The 23,402-nt window shown below is 44.2% G+C and overlaps 1 protein-coding gene across 2 annotated transcripts in view; it reads left to right on the plus strand.

Moving 5' to 3' along the window:
- Positions 1-457: 457 nt before the first annotated feature.
- Positions 458-23,402, plus strand: part of bcas3 (BCAS3 microtubule associated cell migration factor) — a 936,691-nt gene continuing 913,746 nt past the window's right edge. For both annotated transcript variants that reach the window (XM_070856931.1, XM_070856932.1), the window contains exons 1-4: positions 458-514; positions 12,338-12,427; positions 19,599-19,653; positions 21,349-21,424. In XM_070856931.1, coding sequence (XP_070713032.1) covers positions 12,357-12,427; positions 19,599-19,653; positions 21,349-21,424 — 202 coding nt within the window. In that variant the 5' untranslated portion in view covers positions 458-514; positions 12,338-12,356. The remainder of the gene's footprint in view (positions 515-12,337; positions 12,428-19,598; positions 19,654-21,348; positions 21,425-23,402) is intronic.

The raw sequence follows: 23,402 nt of genomic DNA on the forward strand, positions 1-23,402 counted from the left end.
TTGATAGTGGGCGGGACCAGACCCATGTGATTGACAGTTTGGCTACGCGAGATTTCGCCCAACGCTCGCGACACCGCCATGTAAACAAAACGTAGAGTCATCTCTTGCCTGACGGTCGGTTTGCCCGCGCAAACAAAAGTCCCCAACGCTGCCTGTAATTCACCCTCCGCGTTTGGGGATATGACAATGTCACATTCAAATATTGATGGCTGACAGAAAGCGACTGAAATTCTCACCTTTTGACAGATAAACCAAACGCTGTTCCGCTTTAAATCTAGGCCTCGGTCCGTGGAGGCGGTGAGCGGAAGTCCCGCACCATCGCGCGCTGATTGGCTGGTGCGTGTGATTGGCATGTGCTGGTGGGCGGGCGAAGGGCCGATCCCGGGCTGGATTGGCTGCCGTGGGTGTCAATCCAACGCGGCCCGCCTTGTTTTGCTCTCCTCTCCCCTCCCCCTTTGCCTGTTCAGTTTGTTGTCAACGTCTGCAGAGTGGAGACAGTGAGGAGGCGACTGGGGTTGGTATTAGATTTTAATTACCATTAATATCTAGAAGAGTGGGTTCGCCAGAGAAACTTCTAGCAAAGGAGGAGGAGGCCAGGCTGCCCCTGCCCCTGTGTGAGGGGCTCCCAGTAATGGCCCCTCTCACCCTGCTGGCCAGCTCAGTGTCTACACTGAGAGGCTGAGCCTTGTGGTTACCTCAGAGCAGAACACTCCCACACTACAAATCAGGACATCCCCACAAAAACAATGGCTCCTCTGGCACCTCGCTGTCTTTCCGTGCGAGGAGTTGCATTTATATAACGCCAGTGGCTCGGTGGGTAGCGCTCTCGCCTCTGGGTCAGAAGGTTTGTGGGTTCAAGTACCCGCTCCAGAGACTTGGGCACAAAAACCTGGGTTGACACTCTCAACGCAGTGCTGAGGGAGCACCGCGCTGTCGGAGGTGCCGTCTTTCAGATGCGACGTTAAACCGAGGCGCCGCCTGCCCTCGGGTGGACGGACAAAATCCCACCGTCCTTTTTCAAAGAAGAGCGAGTGAGTTATCCGCGGTGTCCTGGGGCCAATATTTACCCCTCAATCAACATAACATAAAAAACAGATTATCTGGTCATTATCACATTGTTGTTTGTGGGAGCTTGCTGTGTGCAAATTGGCTGTCGCGTATCCTACATTACAACAGTGACTCTGCTTCAAAAAGAACTTTACTGGATGTAAAGCGCTTTGGAACACCCTGAGGTTGTGAAAAGCATTGTATAAATGCAGGACTTTATTTTCTGTCACCATCTCAGGATGTCCATAATGACCAGATAATCTGTTTTAGTGATGTTTGGTTGAGGGATAAATATTGACCAGGACACCCAGAATAATTCCCCTGCTCTTCTTCGAATAGTGCCATGAGATCTTTTATGTCCACCTGAAAGAGCAGACGGGCCCTCGATTTAACATCTCGTCCGAAAGTCGGCACCTCCCACTGCACTGGAGTGTCAACCTAGATTTTGTGCTCAAGTCTCTGGAGTGGGGCTCGAACTCTCAATGTCCTGACTGAGAGGCGAGAGTGCTATCACGACTGACATACTGATAGTGATTTATTGCCCCTTCCCGCTCTCTTGTATTTGAGTTTTGTTTTGGGTCCTTATCTGAATAATTGGGAATTGTGGCCATACACCCACGTTTTGGGCAACCTTGTATTTGTTTGTAATTCATTTATTGACTGTCTTATTGTGGATAATGTATAGAAGATAATCTTCTTTTGCTTTTTGAATTATTACCATCTGTGGTCATAGTGAATTGATTATCCTAGTGTTACTAATCATGCATGGTGAACATGGGACGTGCCAAATGTAGCATTACATTGGATAGCTGGTAATGCAGTACAGGACTATGGCAAACCTATTGTCTGCTGACATAGAAGTGCGGATTGCAGAGATGAAATACTATCCAGATGTAGAGAGCAAAGATATAAGAACATAAGAATTAGGAATAGGAGTAGGCCATCTAGCCCCTCGAGCCTGCTCCGCCATTCAACAAGATCATGGCTGATCTGGCCGTGGACTCGGCTCCACTTACCCGCCCGCTCCCCGTAACCCTTAATTCCTTTATTGGTTAAAAATCTATCTATCTGTAATTTGAATACATTCAGTGAGCTAGCCTCAACTGCTTTCTTGGGCAGAGAATTCCACAGGTTCACAACCCTCTGGGAGAAGAAATTCCTTCTCAACTCGGTTTTAAATTGGCTCCCCCGTATTTTGAGGCTGTGCCCCCTAGTTCTAGTCTCCCCGACCAGTGGAAACAACCTCTCTGCCTCTATCTTGTCTATCCCTTTCATTATTTTAAATGTTTCTACAATGTTACAATCTATCCAGATTGATGGGACTGAGATAAGTTGAGGCCAAGATCAGATCAGCCATGATCTTATTAAATAGCGGAGCAGGCTCGAGGGGCCAAATGGCCAACTCCTGCTCCTATTATGTTCTTAAAGGGATTTTCATTCCGTCAAGCCAGTTCTGTCTGCAAACCATGTGAAATTTACTCTATTATGAATTCTAACCAAACCACTTAGGGCATTGAGCAAGGCAACCAGCCACAGGCAAAACCACAAACGACAAAGTCCTTCTGCATCCATCCACACACTCGTGGAGACTAAGCAAAGGTTATAAATCCAAGCGTGTAACTCGCACTGTTTAATTCTGACCTGCGTAATTCCACAGATACTGCATCTATGCTGCCGGTAGCATGGGAACTAGTAGGTTCTGTAAATTTGTTTATTTTTGGCGGCTGTTGTCCCTGCAGTTACATTTAGATAGTAACATAGGTAAGCCATTCAGCCCCTCGAGCCTGCTCCACCACCTTCAGTTAGATCGTGGTGGATCTTTACCTCAACTCCATTAACCCGCCTTAGCTACATATCACATGATACCCTTACCCAACAAAAACCTATCAACCTCAGTCTTGAAAGCTCCAGTTGTCTCAGCAACAACAGCCTTTTGGGGGAGAGAATTCCAGATTTATACTCCCCTCTGTGTGAAAAAGTGCGTCTATATTTTCCCTTCTAAATGGCCTGGCACTAATTTCAAGATTCAGGTTGTTTGTTTTTATTTAATTGTTGAGAGTCGACATCTTGAAATTGTTACATTATCTGTCTATTTAGTGAACTTTCTATTATAAATTCCTATGTCTATATTTATAATGGAAATTGGCTATGTAAACTTGTCATGCTGTAATTACACTCTCTTGCCAATGGTGACACTGTAGAGCCTCAGTTTTGCACGGCAAAGGAATCTCTATAGTCTAATTCATTCTAGTTCCCCGCTTTCTCAATTACTGGAAGTTTTAACTATATTAGTATAAAATCAAAGCATTTATTTAAAAAAAAACAGAATAGTTTTAAAATTGAGACTTAATTAGGTCAACAATAACTGATCCTGTTATCCCCAATTACATCTACACAACTTGATCAGTTATTCCCAATTACATCTACACACCCTGATCCAGTTGTTCCCCTGTCCTCTATCCATGCTTCACCTGGTGAATACATTTGGTCTTTACTCTCCATGTGCAAAGCCTCAGGAGATCAACTAGTTGTTCTATAATTGCGCAGGTATTTACAAAATATGTTTATTGCCGTAGTTGTAATGTGCAGACTTCATTAACATACCCAGATTGCGGTGCCTTTTGCTCTTTGTCTTAAGTTGTGTTTACTAATAGCTTGGTCTACATAGACTACATAGTGCCTGAGAAAAAAAGTGACGAAGGAATATTTTTGAGCTCCATACTTGTTCCGTTTAATTTTGAGTTGCAGACAGGTGCTCATTTTATTCTAATGTTCTCCCCTGGGCAGTTTGTGTCATCTTCTTCTAAATGCAAGGTTATCTGTCCATGCCGTCCAGTCAACTCCCATACACACTTACGAAAGTGATTTTTTTATTTGTAATATTGTAATTTCCTTCCTTATTTATTGTTATCTTTTGCCACATGTACCTCACTATCCTGCTTCCAGACCTCTGCGGCATTCTCCGAAGTGCATGTAAACAGCCTGGGGTGATTCATTCACTTTTCTGATTATTAATTAACTTCCGATTAGGAAGCCTATTTGGCCTAGACTCATAAACAAGGAGGAATCTGTCATGTTTGTAATTTCAGGTCCTCGTGACACCCACACATTGTGCTGAAAATCTTCTCTTTTATTATGATCGGATGGGAGGAAATGACCATGACACAGGAGAGGCATTTAAATATACTATCAGAATAATTACTCTCATTTTTATTTTTCCAATTTTCAACCTCCCTACCTCTTGATTTTGTTTGGCCACGCATTGCAACTGAGGAGGTGGGTGACCATCTTCCTGGTTTCGTTTGGCCACGAGGAGAGGTGCAAAGGTGTTGTCTTGTGCTGCCTCTCTACAGCAAGGTGACTGAGATTTTTGTCTATTTTTTCTCTGCTGAAATTGTGGCGGACAAAACATAATTAAACATTACCAGTGGGGTTCAGACTTAAGGTTACAGGGTCAGTGTAAATTCTGTTGGTTTGTCAATGTAAACAATTATGAAAATGATAGTGCCGTTTATGCATATGATATATGTTGGACCCTGTATATGGGAACATAATGGCCTGGAATTTGCGGTCAGCGGCGAAGCGAAGGGACTCGCCGCTGACCGTGAAGAAAGCTGCCCGCAAAGATCGAGCGATCTTTGTGGCGTGAATTTCAGCTCTCGTGACCTGAGTTTGAATCTGGCACCAAATCAAATGAAACTCCAGCGCCCAACAACAGTGATGCCATCAAGCAGGCTAAGCAGCCAATCACATTGAAGAATTCTCACAGACAGCAAACCAGGAAGTAAAATGCACAGATTATAATTTAATTTTTATAAAATTTTACCTACGAACATATGGACAGGTAAAGACCCTCTGGTCCATCCAGCCTGTCCCACACAATTGCAATACCTTTTGTTTCACAATGTACACTCCAACCCCCAAAAACCATGTGATCTCCTCGGAGAGGCAAAAAACCCTGAATTCCCTGCAGTACCTACCTTCTGCAAGAGATGATCTCCGCCCCAGCCAGAAACAGTTCCAGCTCTCGCTTGAAGAAATTCAGCGAATCAGCATTCACCGCTTGTTCCAGAAGTCCACTATTCTCTCGGAAAAGAACCACCTCCTGACATCCAACCTAGATCGAGCCTTGTACCACTTCAAATTGTCACCCCTGGCCCTCCCTAACCTATTTAATTGAAACAAGCTGTCAACTGGAACACAATCTATTCCCTAATTTTTACCGAGAGCGAAATAAAGATTGGGACGTACACCAAGGATTTAAGGTAGAAGCTGAAATATCATAAACAAACTTAAAAAAAAATATAATATTAAAAGCCATGTAATTCCCTTCATATTAACGGAAAAATTTGACTTTCCCCAAATATGAGTTTTTCAGAGCCAGAACAGTTGTTCAGCAGTCAGTACACCATTAAAAACCCAGTTGTACCTCTTTCAACAAGGCTTAACTTTTTCGGGAGACGGGATGGGGAGGGGTGTTTAACAGCGATATTCCGTAACAGCGTAATAGGGAAAGTTTTCGTCAGGAAATGTGATTTGAATTGATTGGCGGCTCCGGGGAGTTCCACAGCGGAACCTTGTGCGGGAGCCAGGGAATGACTGACAGCAACTCCTGGATTTTCACGTTTGTTTGCTCGTGCGCTGATTCCAGCAGTCGCTGCCACTTTCAGAGGTGTAATGAGGGTGAATGCTGATAGTTGTGCCGTCATTACCACTGCGAAATCCCCGCCAGTGCAGTGTACAAGCGTAGTGGCTTTGGGGGACGTTTGCTGGAACCTTGGACATTCCCACTGACACTACTTGTGCTGAACATATTGGTCTTGGTTGAGCAAAACTATTTTAGTTTCAAGTCTAGCAACAACCAGTTCAAATTAATTTGGGTGCTTCCTTATGTGTCTAATCCGACCTATTTGTTATCTCCTGGTTATCTGTTTTGGTTGTCTGTCCATCTCCAACTGCCTCCGTCAAAATCTTCAGCTTCCACCATAAACTATGCGTCCTTGGCCTCTGTCTCAAGTTGAACCAAGCTTTTCGCACCCTCGCTATCCTGTTTGACCATAAGCTGAGCATCCAACCTCATATCCTCTCCATCACAAACAATGTCTACTTCCACCTCTAACATCTCCTGCCTCTGCCCCCGCCTCAGCCCATCTACCATTGAAACCCTGAATCATATCTTTGCCCCCTCCAGGCTCAATTATTCCAATGCTCTCCTGGCCGGACTCCCACCCTCCACCTTCCATAAACTTCAGATCATCCAAACCTCTGCTGCTTGTAGGGTAGACGTAGAGAAGATGCTTCCACTTGCAGGCGAGACCAGAACTAGGGCCATAAATATAAGATAGTTACTAATAAATCCAATAGGGAATTCAGGAGAAACTTCCTTTACCCAGAGAGTGGTTGGAGTGTGGAACTCGCTACCACAAGTGGTAGTTGACCCGAATAGCATAGATGCATTTAAGTGGAAGCTTGATAAACATGTGCGGGAGAAAGGAATAGAAGGATATGTCGATGGGGTAAGATAAACAAAGGTGGGAGGAGGCTTGTGAGGAACATAAACACGACATGGACCTTTTGGGCGGAATGACCTCTTGCTGTGCTGTAAATACGATGTGATATCAAGCCTTGCTTGCACATCACTCCTTTCCTCACTGACTGCATTGGTCAATTCTCATCCTTATATTTCAATCCTTCCAGAGCCTCTCCCCTCCCTTTCTCTGTAACGTCCGCCAGTCGTTGACCCCAACCCTTGAACAGCCTATTCCTCTTACTCAGACCTCTCGTGCATCTCCCCTTCCCTTTGCCCCACCACTGGCCTTTCCTTCAGCTGCCTGGAATTCCCTCTCTGAACCACCCTGCTGTTCCACCACCCTCTTTCGAACCTATCTCTGTGACCAAGCAGCCCGCAACCCCTCCTCCTGTGGCTTGGCGTCTGTTTTTCTTCTGCCTCCCTGAAGTGCCTTGGGATATTTACATTAAAGGACCACATAAATGCAAGTTGGTGGTGACGGTCTTTGGATCTGCTGTGTATAGTTGGTTGAATGACGCGCAAATCTGTTCAACAGAAATAATAGAAGTGTAGAGTTGGGATTGGAAAGCTTAGAAATTCTGTTCTTGGGTTATTTAGATTTGCACGGATTTCAGTATCTCAGCACAACTAATAGTGGAACATTTCAAACTGCACAGATTAACAAACATAACATTTGCAGACAGCTTGTAAGTCAGTGGTTTGTTGGCTTATTTCATGCGTTTGAATGATTTGACGCACTGCAACCAATGTGATGCTTCATTTGTGGGACTGAGCTTTATAAAAGAATCTCTTGTACTGGTAATAGATTTCACAATGATGTGCAGTCTAATCTTAACCTTGAAAAGTTGTAGAAATGATCTATTGTGAAATGAGAACTTTGATCCTACTGAAAGTTAAATCTGAGGATTTGAACGCATGTCCCAATGGTGCAAGACCAGTTATCTGATCCACTGCACCACAGAATCCCCTTTAATGTGATGTTTAAATTGGGGAGGATGTGGAATTAAAGGTCACCTGCAAGCAAAGAAAGAAAGAGCTTGCATTCATATAGCGCCTTTCATGACCTCAGGGTATCTAGGAGAAGGGCATGTTGCTCTTATCTTCCTTTCTGAATATTTGAAGGAAGTCATCATTTAGACTGTTTACTATCTTGTGCTCATCCTCATTTCCAGCTCATTAAGCTGACACTTCCAGTGCAGTATTGAGGGAATGCTGCAGTGTCGGACGTATTATCTTTCGGATGTAAAAGATTCCAAGGCACTTATTTGAAGAAGAGCAGTGGAGTTCTTTCTGGTGTCCTGGCCAATATTTATCACTCAATCAACATCACTAAAACAGATTATCGAGTCATTATCACATTGCTGTTTGTGGGAGCTTGCTATGCGCAAATTGACTGCCGCATTTCCCACATTACAACAGTGACCACACTTCAAGAGTGCTTTATTTTCTGTGATGTGCTTTGGGCCATCCTGAGGTTGTGAAAGTGCTATATAAACTCAAAACTTCTTTTCATTCGCAACTATTATGGGTTTCACTTCTTCCCAGACAATGCTCTTATGTTGAAGTACTGACAGTATTTCTAATTGTTATAGTTTATCTCTCCAACTATGTATTTCCCCCAAGGTCTCTTCGCCCCTCTGATCATCTTTTAAATATGTTTTAGCATGTTCCATAATTTATCTGAGTGAAGCCTTCCCCAAATTTAAAAACATTTATTCCCGGGATGTAGGCGTCACTGACATTTATTTCCCATCCTAGTTACTCTGAGAAAGTGATGGTGGGCCTTCTTGAACCACTGTAGCGGTTTGATACAACTGAGTGACTTGCTAGGGCATTTCAAAGGGCAGTTAACAGTGAACCATGCTGGTGTGGGACTGGAGTCACCTATAGGCCCAGACCGGGTAAGAGCGGCAGGTTTCCTTCCCCAAAAGAACATTCGTGAACCAGTTGGGTTTTAAGCAGAATGCTGCAGGATCGCGTTTACTGATAGCAGCTTATTTTATTTCTAGGCTTTTAAAACGGAATTCAAATTCCGGAAGTGCCCATGTTTGGATTTGAACTTGTGTTCTCTGGATTATGAGTCCAGCCATCTGTATTACTGGCCCAGTAATGTAACCACTGCACTACCGCTCCCCAAATCATTCTCCCTGCATGATTTTTGGAATTCAATTTTCCTCTTTATTTGAATTTTAATTTATTTGTTGATCCATTTCTGTCATATTTATTTAGTCTGAGCTTGCTTATTCCAGGTATGTATTTATCCTCATAATTTTGCCGTTGAAATTGTTGTGCTTGTTCACTACTGAAGTGTTGTTAAATTCTTTCCCCACCCCCCCCCCCAATTAATTTGGCTGAGTTCTTTCCTCATTTCTTTGAAATTAGCCCTTTTTAAAGTCTTTGGAATATCTGAATCCCAGATGATGCCGAATTTAATCATTTCGTGCTTGCTGTCCCTCAAGGTTGCCACGACTTCATTTTCAGTACAATATCTGGGTCATTAATGAGTACTAGGTCAAAATGAGCTCAGTCACTCAAGGCTTCCCTTATGCACGTATCACAAAGCAAATAGTGCATTGCGTTTACCAGCTCTGACTCTGAAGCACTTAGGTTTTCCCAGTTTCTGTTCTTATCCTTATCTCTTTTTGGAGAGAAAATTGTCTTCCTTCATTTTCTGGCGTGATTCTCTGCGGGTGGGGGCGGTGGATTCAGAGAGAGAGAGAATGAATGAGAATTTGCAAGAGTTGTACAGAGGGCAAAGGGGAGAGAGAGAGAGAAGGGATACACAAAGATTGAGAGTGGGAGAAAAGCAGGGACACGGGTACAGGAAGAAAGACACTTTAAAAATAAATTTGACTGTGAACACTTTTAAATCGGCACCATTTCTTGTTGTGGCAGCATGCTTCTTGTATGTCTAATTAATCACCTCAAATGACACCCACCAGAGGTAGAGAGGTTTAGGGAGGGAATTCCAGAGCTTGGCAGTGGAAGGCATGGCCACCAATGGTTGAGCGATGGAAATCGGGGATGCTCAAGAGGCCAGAATTAGAGGAGCACAGAGATCTCGGAGGCTTGTGGGGCTGGAGGAGGTTACAGAGATAGGGAGGGGCGAGGCCATGAAGCGATTTGGAAACGAGGATGAGAATTTTAAAATCTGTCACTATCACTACTTCATCCTAGTGTTAATACAGTTAATACAGCCCAAAATGCTCTCTCCAGACGCAACCCAAGTTTGAAAAAGCTACGGGTTGTTTTGTAGTATGAAAATTGCACACTTCCACCGTTGCGCTTTACAGAAATTTGAGTGCCTATTATTGTTGCTTTATGGCACTGAATGATGGCGAGATCAAGGCCAGTGGTGTCAAGGTATTCCTTTATTATTCTGTTTGATATTGTAGAGCGGCAGATATCAATGTTCTAGTTTTCTAGTTCTGGGACGCATTCTTCCATCTCCCTAATAATATTTGTTTCCTGTTCTGCAGAAGATGCTGCTGTGACTCTCAGAAAGTTGATACTCTTCATAAAACCAAATGCATCATCTTGAATTATAGAGGATCGTGTTCACTTTCCGATCTAAGAGAAAACGATTTTTATCAAGCCACTAAATTTTCAGTGAAACCCCAGCATCCTTGCCCTTTTTATGAATTTATTGACTATTGGCTTACTATGCATGTCCTGGTTAATGTAGACTTACTCCTATTCATTATTTATGTAAGCTTTATTGAAACAAATATTGATTGTGGTGTATGTATAGAATAACTGTTCCTAATGCAGACAGTATAGTAGATTTTTATATTTCTAGGTATTAGTAACTGGATATGCCTATAATTATGTGATATTGATGATTTGACTTATGTGGCTGTCTTGATTTTTGGGTGTGAGTAGTCAACTCAAGCTCTGACACACGGAGATTTTATATAGAATGCAGGGTACAGCAGCCACTTGGCACCAGTGTACAAGCCCAGCTTTGTTTTGTGTTAAAATGAGAAACCGTGCAGTTCTACGTGGTATCTATTATATAAATCAGGCCTTCTAGTGGATCAGCACAGTGTCATTTCAAATTTGAAGCTTTGGGTTTGAATCTAATCCAGAGTGATTGAATGAAAGTCTCTCTCTTTTGGGGGACATGCGGAGGTTAAGACATCTGCCTTGGCTGCCGAAGTAGCAGCAATGGCACCCCCAAAGCAAGGTAGGAAAGGCCCTTGGTACCCCCATCCAAACACCTGCTCTTGGACCACTGCCAGCATTACATACTGATCCTCCCAAGTATGCAACACTATTTCAAGTATACAAATATTCCAGCACATTCACTATTATTTACTGCAAATTCAAAAGATATGAAGCACTTCTCTAACATCCCAGTTAATCTGCAGACCACTTTACAACTTTAGTTATGGTGGGGGAAGAGATTGTGAAGATCACTTGTTCCAGTGATCCAGATGGATGTTAATGATCACATGGTACTATTTAAAGAGCAAGTAATTCTCCTGGTGCCCTGGCTCAAAGTTCTCCCTCAGTTTGTGGGATCTTGCTGTGTGAAAAGCGGCTACTCTATTTGTCCACATAACTTGCTGCGCTTATGTAACATATTGTATGTGAAACTGTTTGAGAAATATCCATCTGCTGCTGAAACCCTCATCCATGCCTTTGTCATCCCCAGACGTGACTATTCCAATACTTTTCAGATTGGCCTCCCATTCTTCTACCCTCCATAAACTTCAGCTTTTCCAAAACTCTTCTGCCTGTATCCTATCCCGTACTTAGTGCCATTCCACCCATCACCTCTGCCCTTGCTGACCTACAATTGGCTCCCAGTTCCTTAACACCCCCAATCTCAATCTCCTGTGCAACTCCCTTCATGACCTTGCCCCTCCCTATCTTTACAACCTCCTGCACCATTCAACGCCCCATAACTCTGATACACCCACTCCTTCCTGGTGCCCTGCAATTGGTGGCCTTACCTTCAGCTGTCTAGGCCACATGCTCTGGAATTTATTCCTTCAGGCTCTCTGCCTTTCCCCTGCCCTCTACACAATTGAGACTTCTTTAACATCTCCTCTTTGATCAAGCTTTAGGCTAGCCCTCCTAATATCATCTTCTTTGGCTCGGCATCCAATTTTTTCTGAATACGCTTCTGTGCAACACTGTGGGACATTTTTCTACATTAAAGGCAAGTCTCCAGTAATCAATTGGGCATAAAGCAATGAGCATACATGTGGTATAAAATCTAATTATTCGTAATCTTAAAATCAATTTGAAATGGGCATGGGTCCATGGTACAGAATCACCCCTATTTTGGCATTACATTGGCCATTCACTCAGCGACCCAATAGCTGGTGCGGAAAATGGAAAGATGTCACACTTGGTACTCTGCTGAAGTTCGGGGTGAGACATATTGTTGGGCCATAGTAGAGGAAGCTTCACTCCGAATTTAATCTGCGTGTATCTCATGTAGGGTTGCTTAACATTGATACTGGGTGCTCAGAATGAAAAGCATTCCATTTCTTAGTGTTAAAATCCCTCCCTTGATGACCACAATCTTTAGAAAAAGAAAGGAAATTCAAGAATGCCTGACTGTATATGTAACTAGATGCTGTTCTGGAGGTGTTCACTTGACTGCAACAGGCACTACAGTTGAGAAGTATTTCATTGTCTGTAGAGCACTTCAGGATGTCCTGAGGTCAAGAAAGGCGCTGTATAAACGTGAGTTCTTTCTTTCTTGACTGCTGACTGAACTAACTGTTCGGATTCTTTTCAATTTAGGTGGTAGAATTGAGCAGCTATGGCTACAGACTCTCCTCGCCGTCCCAGCCGCTGTACTGGTGGAATAATGGTCCGACATCAGGCAGTCACGTAAGGAATACGTTTATTTGACCTCCTTAATACTGAATACAATTTCTGCTTCTTAAGTGAAATACCAGTTTTGCTGTAACATTTTAATATTGGGCGAACTCTCATCAAAACAAGGCAATTCAAAGAGATTTTGCACAACACTTGCCCATTTAAGTTCAATGGCATGGAATTTGGTTTCTCGACGTTTAATTGATTGTAGAGCTGTCAAAAGGGGATTCCTAGCGTAGAGCAGTAGTGATGTCATCAAGCTATCTAAGCAGCTTGATGACATCATTGAAGAATTCTCGCAGATAGCAAACCAGGAAATAAAAAGCACTGATTATCATTAACATTTTAAATTTTTTACAGATAGCGAAATAAAGATTGGAACATACACACACGGTTATGGTAGAAGCTGAAATATAAACATACTTAAAAAAATATATTTTTTTATTGTTTTAGAAATCTAGTAATTTTCTATCACGAAGAGAAAATTGACATTCCACAGATATAAAATTAATTTTTCGGGGACAGAATGATTGTTCAGCAGTCAATATGCCGTTAAAATCCCAGTTATACCTATTCAGACAAGACTTAACTTTTAATGGGGTGTATAACAGTGAAATGATACTGGAAAAGCTTGCGTTTTCGTCAGTTTCACTGATTGCCAGCGATGGGGCGTTCCACAGTGAGGCCTGTGTCGGAGCAGGGAATGACTGACCACAACTTCAGGATTTCTGCGTTTATCTGTGCACGCACTAAATCCTGAAGTTACGGTCAGTTTTAGAGGAGTAATGACGGTGAACGCTGACAGTTCGCTGTCATTATTATCGCAAAATCTGGGCCAATATTCGGACAAGAAAATACTTCATGTGTGGTACTGGTAGAAATGTTCCAGAGGTCTAGTTTTAGTTGTGTAACTGTGTTATTCACAATTTATTGGTGATTAATCAGCAAAACGGGTGCTCCACAGGGCTTGTAAATACTTTAATTGTGTCATTAAGCAGGTCTTTGTACCAAGGCTGCCAAAAACTGACGTTAAATACTTAGGGGCTTTCAATATAAAATTAGTGATACACCGTTTAACTTTAGTCTTTCAGAGGATACCCCCAGCATTATTAGCGGATTAAGCTATTTACTCAGTAAGTGAACCTGACTGCATAATGTGTGATTAGCCAAGTGGTGACTTTTATGTCCACATAACACATCATGTATCATATCCCATTATTAATATGGCTGCTTGCAGTGGTAGAAGTGCAAGAAAGCTTTCATAGAACAGGGAAATACCACGTGAATCATTGGGCCCTACACTGCACATTTTGAATAAACAGCCTGGTCTTGAAACTTGTACAACTATTATTTTTAAATAAATATTACAAAATAAAATATGTGCATGACAGTACATGAAATTATGAGAGGACGTTATACAAAAATAAGTTCCACTCCCAGTTTGTAAACACAGTCACCGAGTTGAGTTCAAAAGAGCTTCCACAGGGAGCCTGTAATAAGTGGCTGTGGGTATCCCTTCTGAGATTTGGTGTCACCTGCAGGCCTGTGCGATCAAAGTCAAGATTTCTTGTATGGCTCTGCAGTCTATGAGTGGACGAGGGTTGCCAACCCTCCAGAATTGTCCTGGAGAATTGAAGATTAATCTCCTGGGAGCAAATCTGGGAGATAAACTGTAGGGACATTTAAAAAAAAAAAATGTTTTTTTCAATTTCTTTGAACACTTTCATTTATTAGTTATTGGAGATGGGGAAAAATGGCTGTTTTACTGGGTGGGGTGGGGGGGGGGGTGCAGTTAGAGGTAGGAGGTCATGTGATGAAACCTCCAGGAATAACTTCAATCAGAGTTGGCAACTTTTGTGTGGACCAGTGGTCCATGAAGTTGGATAAAATATCAACAACAACAATTTGTATTTATATAGCGCCATTAATGTAATAAAACGTCTCCAGGCGCTTCACAGGAGTGTTATAAGACAAAAGAAATACATTTGACACCGAGCCACATTAGAAGAAATTACGGCAGAAGACCAAAAGGAAGAACGAGAGGTAGAGAGGCGAAGAGGTTTAGGGAGGGAGTTCCAGAGCTTAGGGCCCAGGTAGCTGATGACACGGCCACCAATGGTTGAGCAGTTATAATCAGGGATGCTTAAGAGGGCAGAATTTGAGGAGCGCAGACATCTCGGGGGTGGGATGGGTGGGGCGCGGTGTGATTGTGAGGTTGAAGGAGATTACAGAGGAGTGAGGCCATGAAGGGATTTGTAAACCAGGATGAGAATTTTGAAATCGAGGCGTTGCTTAACTGGGAGCCAATGTAGGTGGGTGAGCCCGACTTGGTGCAAGTTAGGACACTGCCTAGTTTTGGATGACCTCAAGTTTACGTAGGGTAGATTATGGGAAGCCAGCTAGGAGCGAGATGGAATAGTCAAGTCGAAAGGTAACAAAGGCATAGAGAAGGGCGGATGCATGCCTCATAGCAGCAAGAGGCATGAAAGAGTAGCAATTAAGTTCAGGTGAGCAAAGCCACGTTCACCCTCGGTGTAGAACAAGATATCACCTTTGCACAGCTAATCCCAGCATCATCTTTGAACTCCCGGTCGGCATTGGTGGATCAAGTTTAAACTTTACATAGTGATGCAATTTGTATTTTGCCGTATTTACTGGCCATAAATCTGGATATCGTACAGTAATCGCGACAATATGGGAATTGTACTCTGACTGGTATGTATCGTTCCCCCTGTGGGTTTCTTGCTCATGCTGCAGCTCTACATGCTTTTTAATGGAGACTAAGGAGACACTCCTCACCGTTGTTCTTGGGTTGCAGCTTTCATTCATATCCAGAGTCCTTGGCCGCGATTTTGCCGACCTCGGCGGGTCCAGTGCAGCCGGGGTCGATGGCAGGTCCCAACCTCGCTGCTGGCTCCAGCCCGTTCTATAGAATTTTTTTTACGCTGATTGGGTTTGTTAAGCCCGACCAGCGTGCTTCCCGGCCAATTGAAGGAAGTGCGATTGATGAGGTCAGAGCTTTTGATCTTGGAAGGTGAACAGTTGTGAGATGAGAGCTTTTAAAGCACAATTGCAGCTGCCAAGTAAAGAAATGACTGCATGGTCACACAACTCCCGACGTCCTTACCTGACGTGAACCTCGTGGGGAACCTGGTAAAATGATACGTTCAAGTCAAAATGATTTTTAATAGGCTCTTAATAAGGTCATAATGTCATAAATTGCCTCCCCTGCCGTTGCGTGTCGGGTCTGTTCAGCGTTGACAGACCCGACATCTGGGAAAGTAGCACGGTGGCAGGTTGACAGCGGTGTTCCGACCCGCTGTCAATCATTTAAACTTTAACAGCTGACCCACCACTGATCTCGTCCTCTGAGCACCGGCAAAATTCCGGCCCTTGTGCCTGGTTTACATTCATAAAATCATAGAATAGTACAGCCATTCGGCCCATCGAGTCTGCGCCGGCTCTTTCGAAGAACAATCCAGATAGTCCCACTTTTTTGCTGTTTCCCACACCTCTGCAATTTTCTCTCCTTCAAGTATTTATCCAATTCCCTTTTGAAAGCTACTATTGAATTTGTTTCCACTGCCCTTTCAGGCAGTGCATCCCAAATCCTAACCACTCGTTGCATAAAAAAGCTTTTCCTCCTGTCGCCTCTGGTTCTTTTGGCAATCACCTAAAATTTCTGCCCTCTGGTTATCGACCCTTCAGCCATTGGAAACAGTTTCTCCTTATTTACTCTCTGTAAGCCCTTCATGATTTTAAACACCTTTGTCAAATCTCCTCTTGGCCTTCTCTGCACTGAAAAACAACTCCAGCTTCTCCAGTCGATTCACGTTATGTAATCCCTCATCCCTATTGATATTGTGTGCATATCAGCAGCTTGTCTGCATACTAAAGTATGGCATCTTGCTTCAACAATAACTCTAAAAGCAGAGACAATAAAGGGCATCATGCATAATGCTTGAGCTCTGGATGAATAGAGTCTTTTCAGCAGTCCAGTCTAAGCAGCTCTCTTCTTTTATCGTCTCCTGTCTTCTGAAGTCGCAAGGAAATGAAAATGAGGTGCCTCAGTTGTTATATTCAGCACACACTGTACTTGCAACTCGTACAGTATGCATCCAATTTTATTTAGCTGTAAATCCAAGTCTTCAGCACATTCCGACAATTCTTTTTGGTTGACTTGTGCACACCAGTATAATTTAACCATAAATACCTGAGAATGGATGACAGCATTCACTTTTATCAATGGCACGTCCAACTGCTAATTCAACTCTGTGTTTGAGACAATGCCACATTATCATATAGGGATATTTATCATGAAGACAGTGACCTGCTTCCTAACATTGCTGCTGGCGACAAAATTGCAAATGCAGCAACATTGTTCTGCAGATAATTGCTGTCAAATCCACGGCTATCAAAACACTCCAGCAAACCCGCTGATAGTTTTTTGATTTGTAGATCAGGAGGTTGTCCGACCTGCCTGCCCACCCACCTTCTCCCCACCCCCCCCACCCCTTTCCCGTGCCCCGGAGGACCATAGAAAAAAAGCGTGGGGGGAAATGTAGCTGGAATTTTAGGAGGAGCCCCTTTCAAAAGGGGCTGCGGGTTCTGGCATTGTACATGCATTTAAAAGTCGAATTCTTCCTCGTCGCAGAACACACGTGCAGTGTTCGCAAAGTGCCACAAGAACTTAATGGGCCAGAAATTGCGGTCGGAGGCTTCCCGCGGGCGGATGCCTCCGACCGAAAAAGACTCAATGGGTAGCGCTGTCACCTCTGAATCAGAAGGTTGTGGGATCAAGTCCCACTCCAGGAACTTGAGCACAAAAATATAAGCTGACACTCCAGTGTAGTGCTGAGGGAGCACTGCACTGTCAGAGGTGCCGTCTTTCAGATGAGGCCCTGTCTGCTCTCTCGGGTGGATGTAAAAGATCCCATGGCACTATTTCGAAGAAGAGTTATCTCCGGTGTTCTGGCCAATATTTATCCCTCAATCAACATAACAAAAAAAAACAGATTGTCTGGTCATTAACACATTGCTGTGTGTGGGAGCTTGCTTGTGCACAAATTTTCTGCCGCATTTCCCACATTACAACAGTGACTACACTCCAAAAGTACTTCATTGGCTGTAAAACGCTTTGAGACGTCCGGTGATTGTGAAAAGCGCTATATAAATCCAAGTCTTTCTTTTTCTTTTTATTACTTGGTGGTCCCAGAGTTACGATCACTTTGGCTCCGAGGCCATGATGCAGAGGCCCATGTATCCCAGGAATGCTCGGGCATCCTGGGATCACGTGGGGCTGGACCATCGATGAGCATGGAGTATTCTCACTGATAGCAATGGTGAGTTCTGTTTGTACGGACCTCCCATTACTATCAATGCGAATACCCTCAAAAACACACAACATAAATTTAAAAAAAAATCTCATATTTAAAATTAATTGAAATGAAATGTTTTAGAGAAAAAATTATTTTTTTGAAATTTTTAAAAATTATGTTTTAGGGTTAAAAATAAACTTACCTTAATGGACAGGGTTTTAAATATAAACATGAGTAGAAAAATGTAATTTTTCTATCTTTTAAAACTCTTACGCTGGTAAAAGCAGGCCTTACCACGCATAAAAGTTTTAAGGACATTCGCTGGGCAGGAGTTGGGCAAATAGCCCAAATCTCGGCCCACGATGACTGTTCTCCTGTCGAGGCGCGAGATCTGTCATTTTGACAGATCGCAAGTGGCGGGTTTAGGCGCATGCGCGGCACATGCCTAAACCCGGAACTTCTGAGGCCTCTTCAGGCGCATGTGCAAATCACATGCACCCGGAGAGGCTGCAATTTACAGGCCAATGCAAGTCTCTGTGCCGTGCAACAATGTGCACCCCAGGTCCCCGGCGATGCCAGGATGGATTCCCTAAGAGAGGGCTTTGCACCGGGCACGTTTGCCTTCGGCAATTTGCAGACCTGGGTAGGGGGCGAGGGCGTGGAATTGGAGAGCACTTAGCGTTAAACTGAGCTGGAAATCCCCACCGTGTACTTTGCGGAATGGAACTCTGAAATTGGACAGACTTTGCTGCTTTCTTTTCTCTGCCACCATTTTATCTATCCCACTTGATCAGCATGTGCTACGTGCGTCAGTGTGAACAGGTAAAATGCAGTTACAGGACAGTGGGTGAGGTGTCTGTGGCCTGCCTCAGCACACGCCCCTGCTTAGTCTCTTCATAGTGAGACAGCTAATGCTAAACTGAGCACATAGTGGATTCTGGCCGCAGGGCCCCATCTCACCATTGTTGCATCACCGCTCCGATATGATGTGTCACAAGAGTTTGGCCTATTTAGTTTGTGCAGATGTGTCTAAGGCTTGTGTATTTGTGGGCTGCTTAGGTGCTTGCCATGGAACCTTGGGGGCTACATATAAAGCTTAAATCATTGTCCCATTAATTTGCACACATCTCAAGTTGCAGAGGCTAACAGATCTGAATGAGGACTTACTGACCAAATAGGGAACAATGCTAAGAGCAGCCATTTCCAAACCTCCAGGCCCATAAAATAAAAAATGAAACAAATAAAATATATTAGTGCAAATGGGCCTACATTGTTGGGGTGCGGGGTGGAATGTTAGGACACGAGCTCCACACATGACTCGTGGCTCATAGTTTGGACACTTCTGAATTAACGGATATTCAGCCAGTAGGCATTCCACATTGCCAGCCACCGATCCCTGCTACCAAGGTAAGTTGGGAGGGGTTTGGTTAGCCTGTGATACCCGCACCATCACCACCCCATCTCTTGGTCAGATCAAATCGGCTGCTAACATTCTAGCCTAAACCTTAAATAATGGTCACTTGAGAGGGGTGTTGGAGCTCATGGAACCATACCCCTGCAAGAGTCGGTGCTTTTAGGAGAGGAGGAGGGAAGAAGAACAACAGAGTTATGCTGCTCCAGCATTAGTACATGATGTAGAATTTTGATTGGAATCACCGTATAAACAACCCGAATTAAAGTGATGAATTTGTCTGGAAAGTATTCACTTAACAGAAATATACTTAATACATTACTGGATGTAGATTAGGGTTTCCAACTCTCCAAGATTAGCCTGTCATCTCCAATTTAATGATTCTCAGCCATGGTTGTGTGATTGTAAGGTAGTCTTGAGTTCTATAGTGAAATGTTTGTGTGTTTATTTTCAGGGAGCAGTCATATATGGAGAGTGTTGTCACCTTTCTGCAAGATGTAGTCCCGCAGGTAAGTGATACAAGCGTGTAAATCTGTGTGCCAGGTCCACTTACAATACCCTTTCTGTGCTGTACTGTACATGCAACAGAGTTTTGTGCATAAGAGCAAACCACAACCGTTGGATATCTAAAGTACAACTAGAAAATGCTGGAAATCCACATCAAGTCTATCAGCATCTGAAAATAGAAGATGTGTTAATGTTTTGCACATAGACCCCCTGATAAAACTGATGCCCATTAAGTTGTCTTTACATTGCTGACAGACCTGCTTTTGTATTTCCAGCATTTTCTGTTTTTACTTAAGTTTCCCAGAAACTGTTTTTTTCCATTGACATTGAAGTTGTGAAATTAATGCAATGGGAATACAGTCTACATAGAATTTCATAGAATGTTCAGCACCGAAACAGGCCATTCGGCCCAACAGATCTATGCTGGTGTTTATGCTCCACATGAGCCTCCTCCCACTGGTCTTCATCTCACCCCCTCAGCATATGTTTCATTTAAGGGGAAGCTACCTCTGTGTTTATCCAGCTTCCCCTAAAATGCATCTCTGCTTTTCGCCTCAACCACTCCCTGTGGTAGTGAGTTCCACGTTCTCACCGCTCTCTGGGTAAAGAAGTTTCTCCTGAATTCCCCATTGGATTTATTAGTGACTATCTTATATTTATGGCCCCTTGTTTTGGTCTCCTACACAAGTGGGAACATCTTCTTTACATCTACCCTATCAAACCTTTTCATAGTCTTAAAGTGCTCAATTAGGTCACCCCTCAGCCTTCTCTGTTGTTGAGTAAAGAGCCCCAGCCTGTTCAATCTTTCCTGGTCGTTATAACCTCTCAGCTCCGGTATCGTCTACTCCCCTTAATTTGAAATTGTTCAATTTAAATTAACTGTTAAACTGTTAATTTGTTTTATTCCGGAGATGAGGAGGAATTTCTTCTCTCAGAGGGTCATGATTCTTTGGAACTCTCTACCTCAGAGATCTGTGGAGGCTGAGTCAGTGAATATATTCAAGGCGTAGATAGACAGATTTTTGAATTATAGGGGAGTTAAGGGTTATGAGGAGCGGGCAGGGAAGTGGAGTTGAAGCCAAGATCCGATCAGCCATGATCTTAATGAATGGCGGAGCAGGCTCGAGGGGCCAAATGGTCTACTCCTGCTCCTATTTCTTATGTTCTTATGTTCTTGGAACAAGAGGTGGCAGATTCTTTCTTGAAGAACATTAATGAACCAGCTAGATATTTACGGCAATCATTCATGGTCATTTTTTCCGGCGCCAGATTTATTGAATTCAATTGCACAGATTGCTGTGGTGGGATTTGAACTCATCATCTCTGTGGAGCAACCCAGTGAACCACTATGCTGCCGTGCTGCTGTGTTAGCTGATCTCATCAGGGTGGTTGCAGAGATACTGCAACCACACAGCACAATCTCGAGGCTTGCATCTGCTGATACACAAGATGCTCTTTGGGTGAATGCCTCTGGAGGGAGCAGTATGGCTACACTTAGTGCAGCACTGCTCTCGAAGTTAAGGCTGCCACTGCTGGCAGAGTTGTTAGGTAAATGCACCATTAGAGTGTACTGCGACTGAAATCTATGGCCATGGTGTGTGGTTACTTTATTATTGATCACTGTAGACAATCTGATAGATGTTAATGTCTTCTGTTATTTTTAGTTTTCTTTTCATCAATTTTGTTTTCCCTCTCAGGCTTACACCGGCTCACCTCCAACAGATGAGAAGGAAAAGATAGTCTGGGTCCGTTTTGAAAAAGCTGATATTAATGGTAAATGCAGTACTTGCTTTTCATAGCTATTTTTTCCCATTTGCGTGATTTAAGTGATATCACTAGGATTCCTGTAAATAGTTTATTAGGATTCCTGCGATAGTTTGTGTGTGTGCGCAAAATTCTGATACAGCTACAGTGTAGGTGTCCTTTGTTACAGTAGGATTTCAGTGAAGCGTAATGGTGGGTGAGTAGAAATATTCATCCCCGGGAAATTTGAACTGTGCAACACACCCAACAAAACAGCTATAGAGCATTTTGAGCTGTAGAACACAGGTCTGCGATTGGTGGTAGTGGTGAAGCAACTTGAGGTGGCAAATTAAGAGTATCAAGTGAAAATAATATTGGCACAACATTGAAAGTGTACACTACAGATTAGTGTATCCATTGCTGTAATATTCAGTACTGCAACTGTTATTTTAGTCGTGTTTGCTGTCGTTGTTGTTCACTCTATGGGCTCAAGTTTCGGCCTGAGTTGCTCCTATTTTTTTGAAGTAACTAGTTTAGAATGGAGCATCTTAGAAATTGCAATTCTCGGCATTTAGTTTGCTCCAGTTCCAGTGAGTTAGAATAGTTTCATTTTAGAACAGATTTTTTTTTTCCAAAAGGGACGTGTCCAGCCACTTACGCCTGTTTTGCAAGTTTAGGCAGCGAAAACTTACTCCAAACTAACTTAGAATGGAGTAAGCGTAGATTTTTGTATGCGCAGAAAAACCTTGCCTACACTTAGAAATCAGGCGTAGGGAATGAGAGATAGAGGGAGGGGGGAAGGAAGTTTACAAACATTAAACACTTCACTTTTATAAATAAAGAGCCATCATCAATAATAAATGATCAATAAATCAATAAATCAACCAAAAAAAATTAAAAAATAAAATATTAAAAAAAAATCAATCAATAAATAAAAAAATATTTCTACTCACCTACTGCGGCACCGGGAGCCCTCCAATAGCGTGCTGGGATGGGCACCCCCCCAGTGTCTGTCTCTCTCTGTCTCTGTCAGTGCCTTTCTCTTTCTGTCAGCGAGGGGTTGGGGGAGGGAGAAGGGGAGGGGGAGAGAGGAGGAGGAGGGAGGGGGAGGGAGGGGGAGAGAGGAGGAGGAGGAGGAGGAGGGAGGGAGGGAGGGAGGGAGGGGAGGGAGGGAGAGAGAGAGAGAGAGAGAGAGAGAGAGAGAGAGAGAGAGAGAGAGAGAGAGAGAGAGAGAGAGAAGAGAGAGAGAGAGAGAGGAGGGGGAGAGAGGAGGAGGAGGGAGGGGGAGGGAGGGGGAGAGGGGAGGGGGAGAGAGGAGGAGGGAGGGGGAGAGAGGAGGAGAGGAGGAAGGAGGGGGAGAGGAGGAGGAGGAGGAGGAGGGAGGGAGAAAGAGAAAGGAGGAGGAGGGAGGGGGAAGAGAGGAGGAGGAGGGAGGGGGAAGAGAGGAGGAGGAGGGAGGGGGAAGAGAGGAGGAGGGGAGGGGGAAGAGGAGGAGGAGGGAGGGGGAAGAGAGAGGAGGAGGAGGAGGGGGAAGAGAGGAGGAGGAGGGAGGGGGGGAGGAGGGAGGGGGAAGAGAGGAGGAGGAGGGAGGGGGAAGAGAGGAGGAGGAGGGAGGGGGAAGAGAGGAGGAGGAGGGAGGGGGAAGAGAGGAGGGGGAGGGAGGGGGAGGAGGGAGGGGGAGGAGGGGGAAGAGAGGAGGGGGGAGGGAGGGGGAAGGGAGAGGGGAGGGAGGGGAGAGAGGAGGAGGGAGGGGGGGGAAGGAGGGGGGAGGGGAGGGGAGAGAGGAGGAGGGAGGGAGGGGGAGAGAGAGGAGGAGGGAGGGGGAGAGAGGAGGAGGGAGGGAGGGGGAGAGAGGAGGAGGAGGAGGGAGGGGAGCGAGGAGGAGGAGGAGGGAGGGGGAGAGAGGAGGAGGAGGAGTGGAGGGGAGCGAGGTGGTGGAGGAGCCGAGGGAGGGGGGACGGCGAGAGGGGGAGGCGGAGGAGGGAGGGGGGAAGAGAGGGGGAGGAGG

The sequence above is a fragment of the Pristiophorus japonicus genome, chromosome 16, assembly GCF_044704955.1.
Source record: "Pristiophorus japonicus isolate sPriJap1 chromosome 16, sPriJap1.hap1, whole genome shotgun sequence".
NCBI classification, from domain to species: domain Eukaryota; kingdom Metazoa; phylum Chordata; class Chondrichthyes; family Pristiophoridae; genus Pristiophorus; species Pristiophorus japonicus.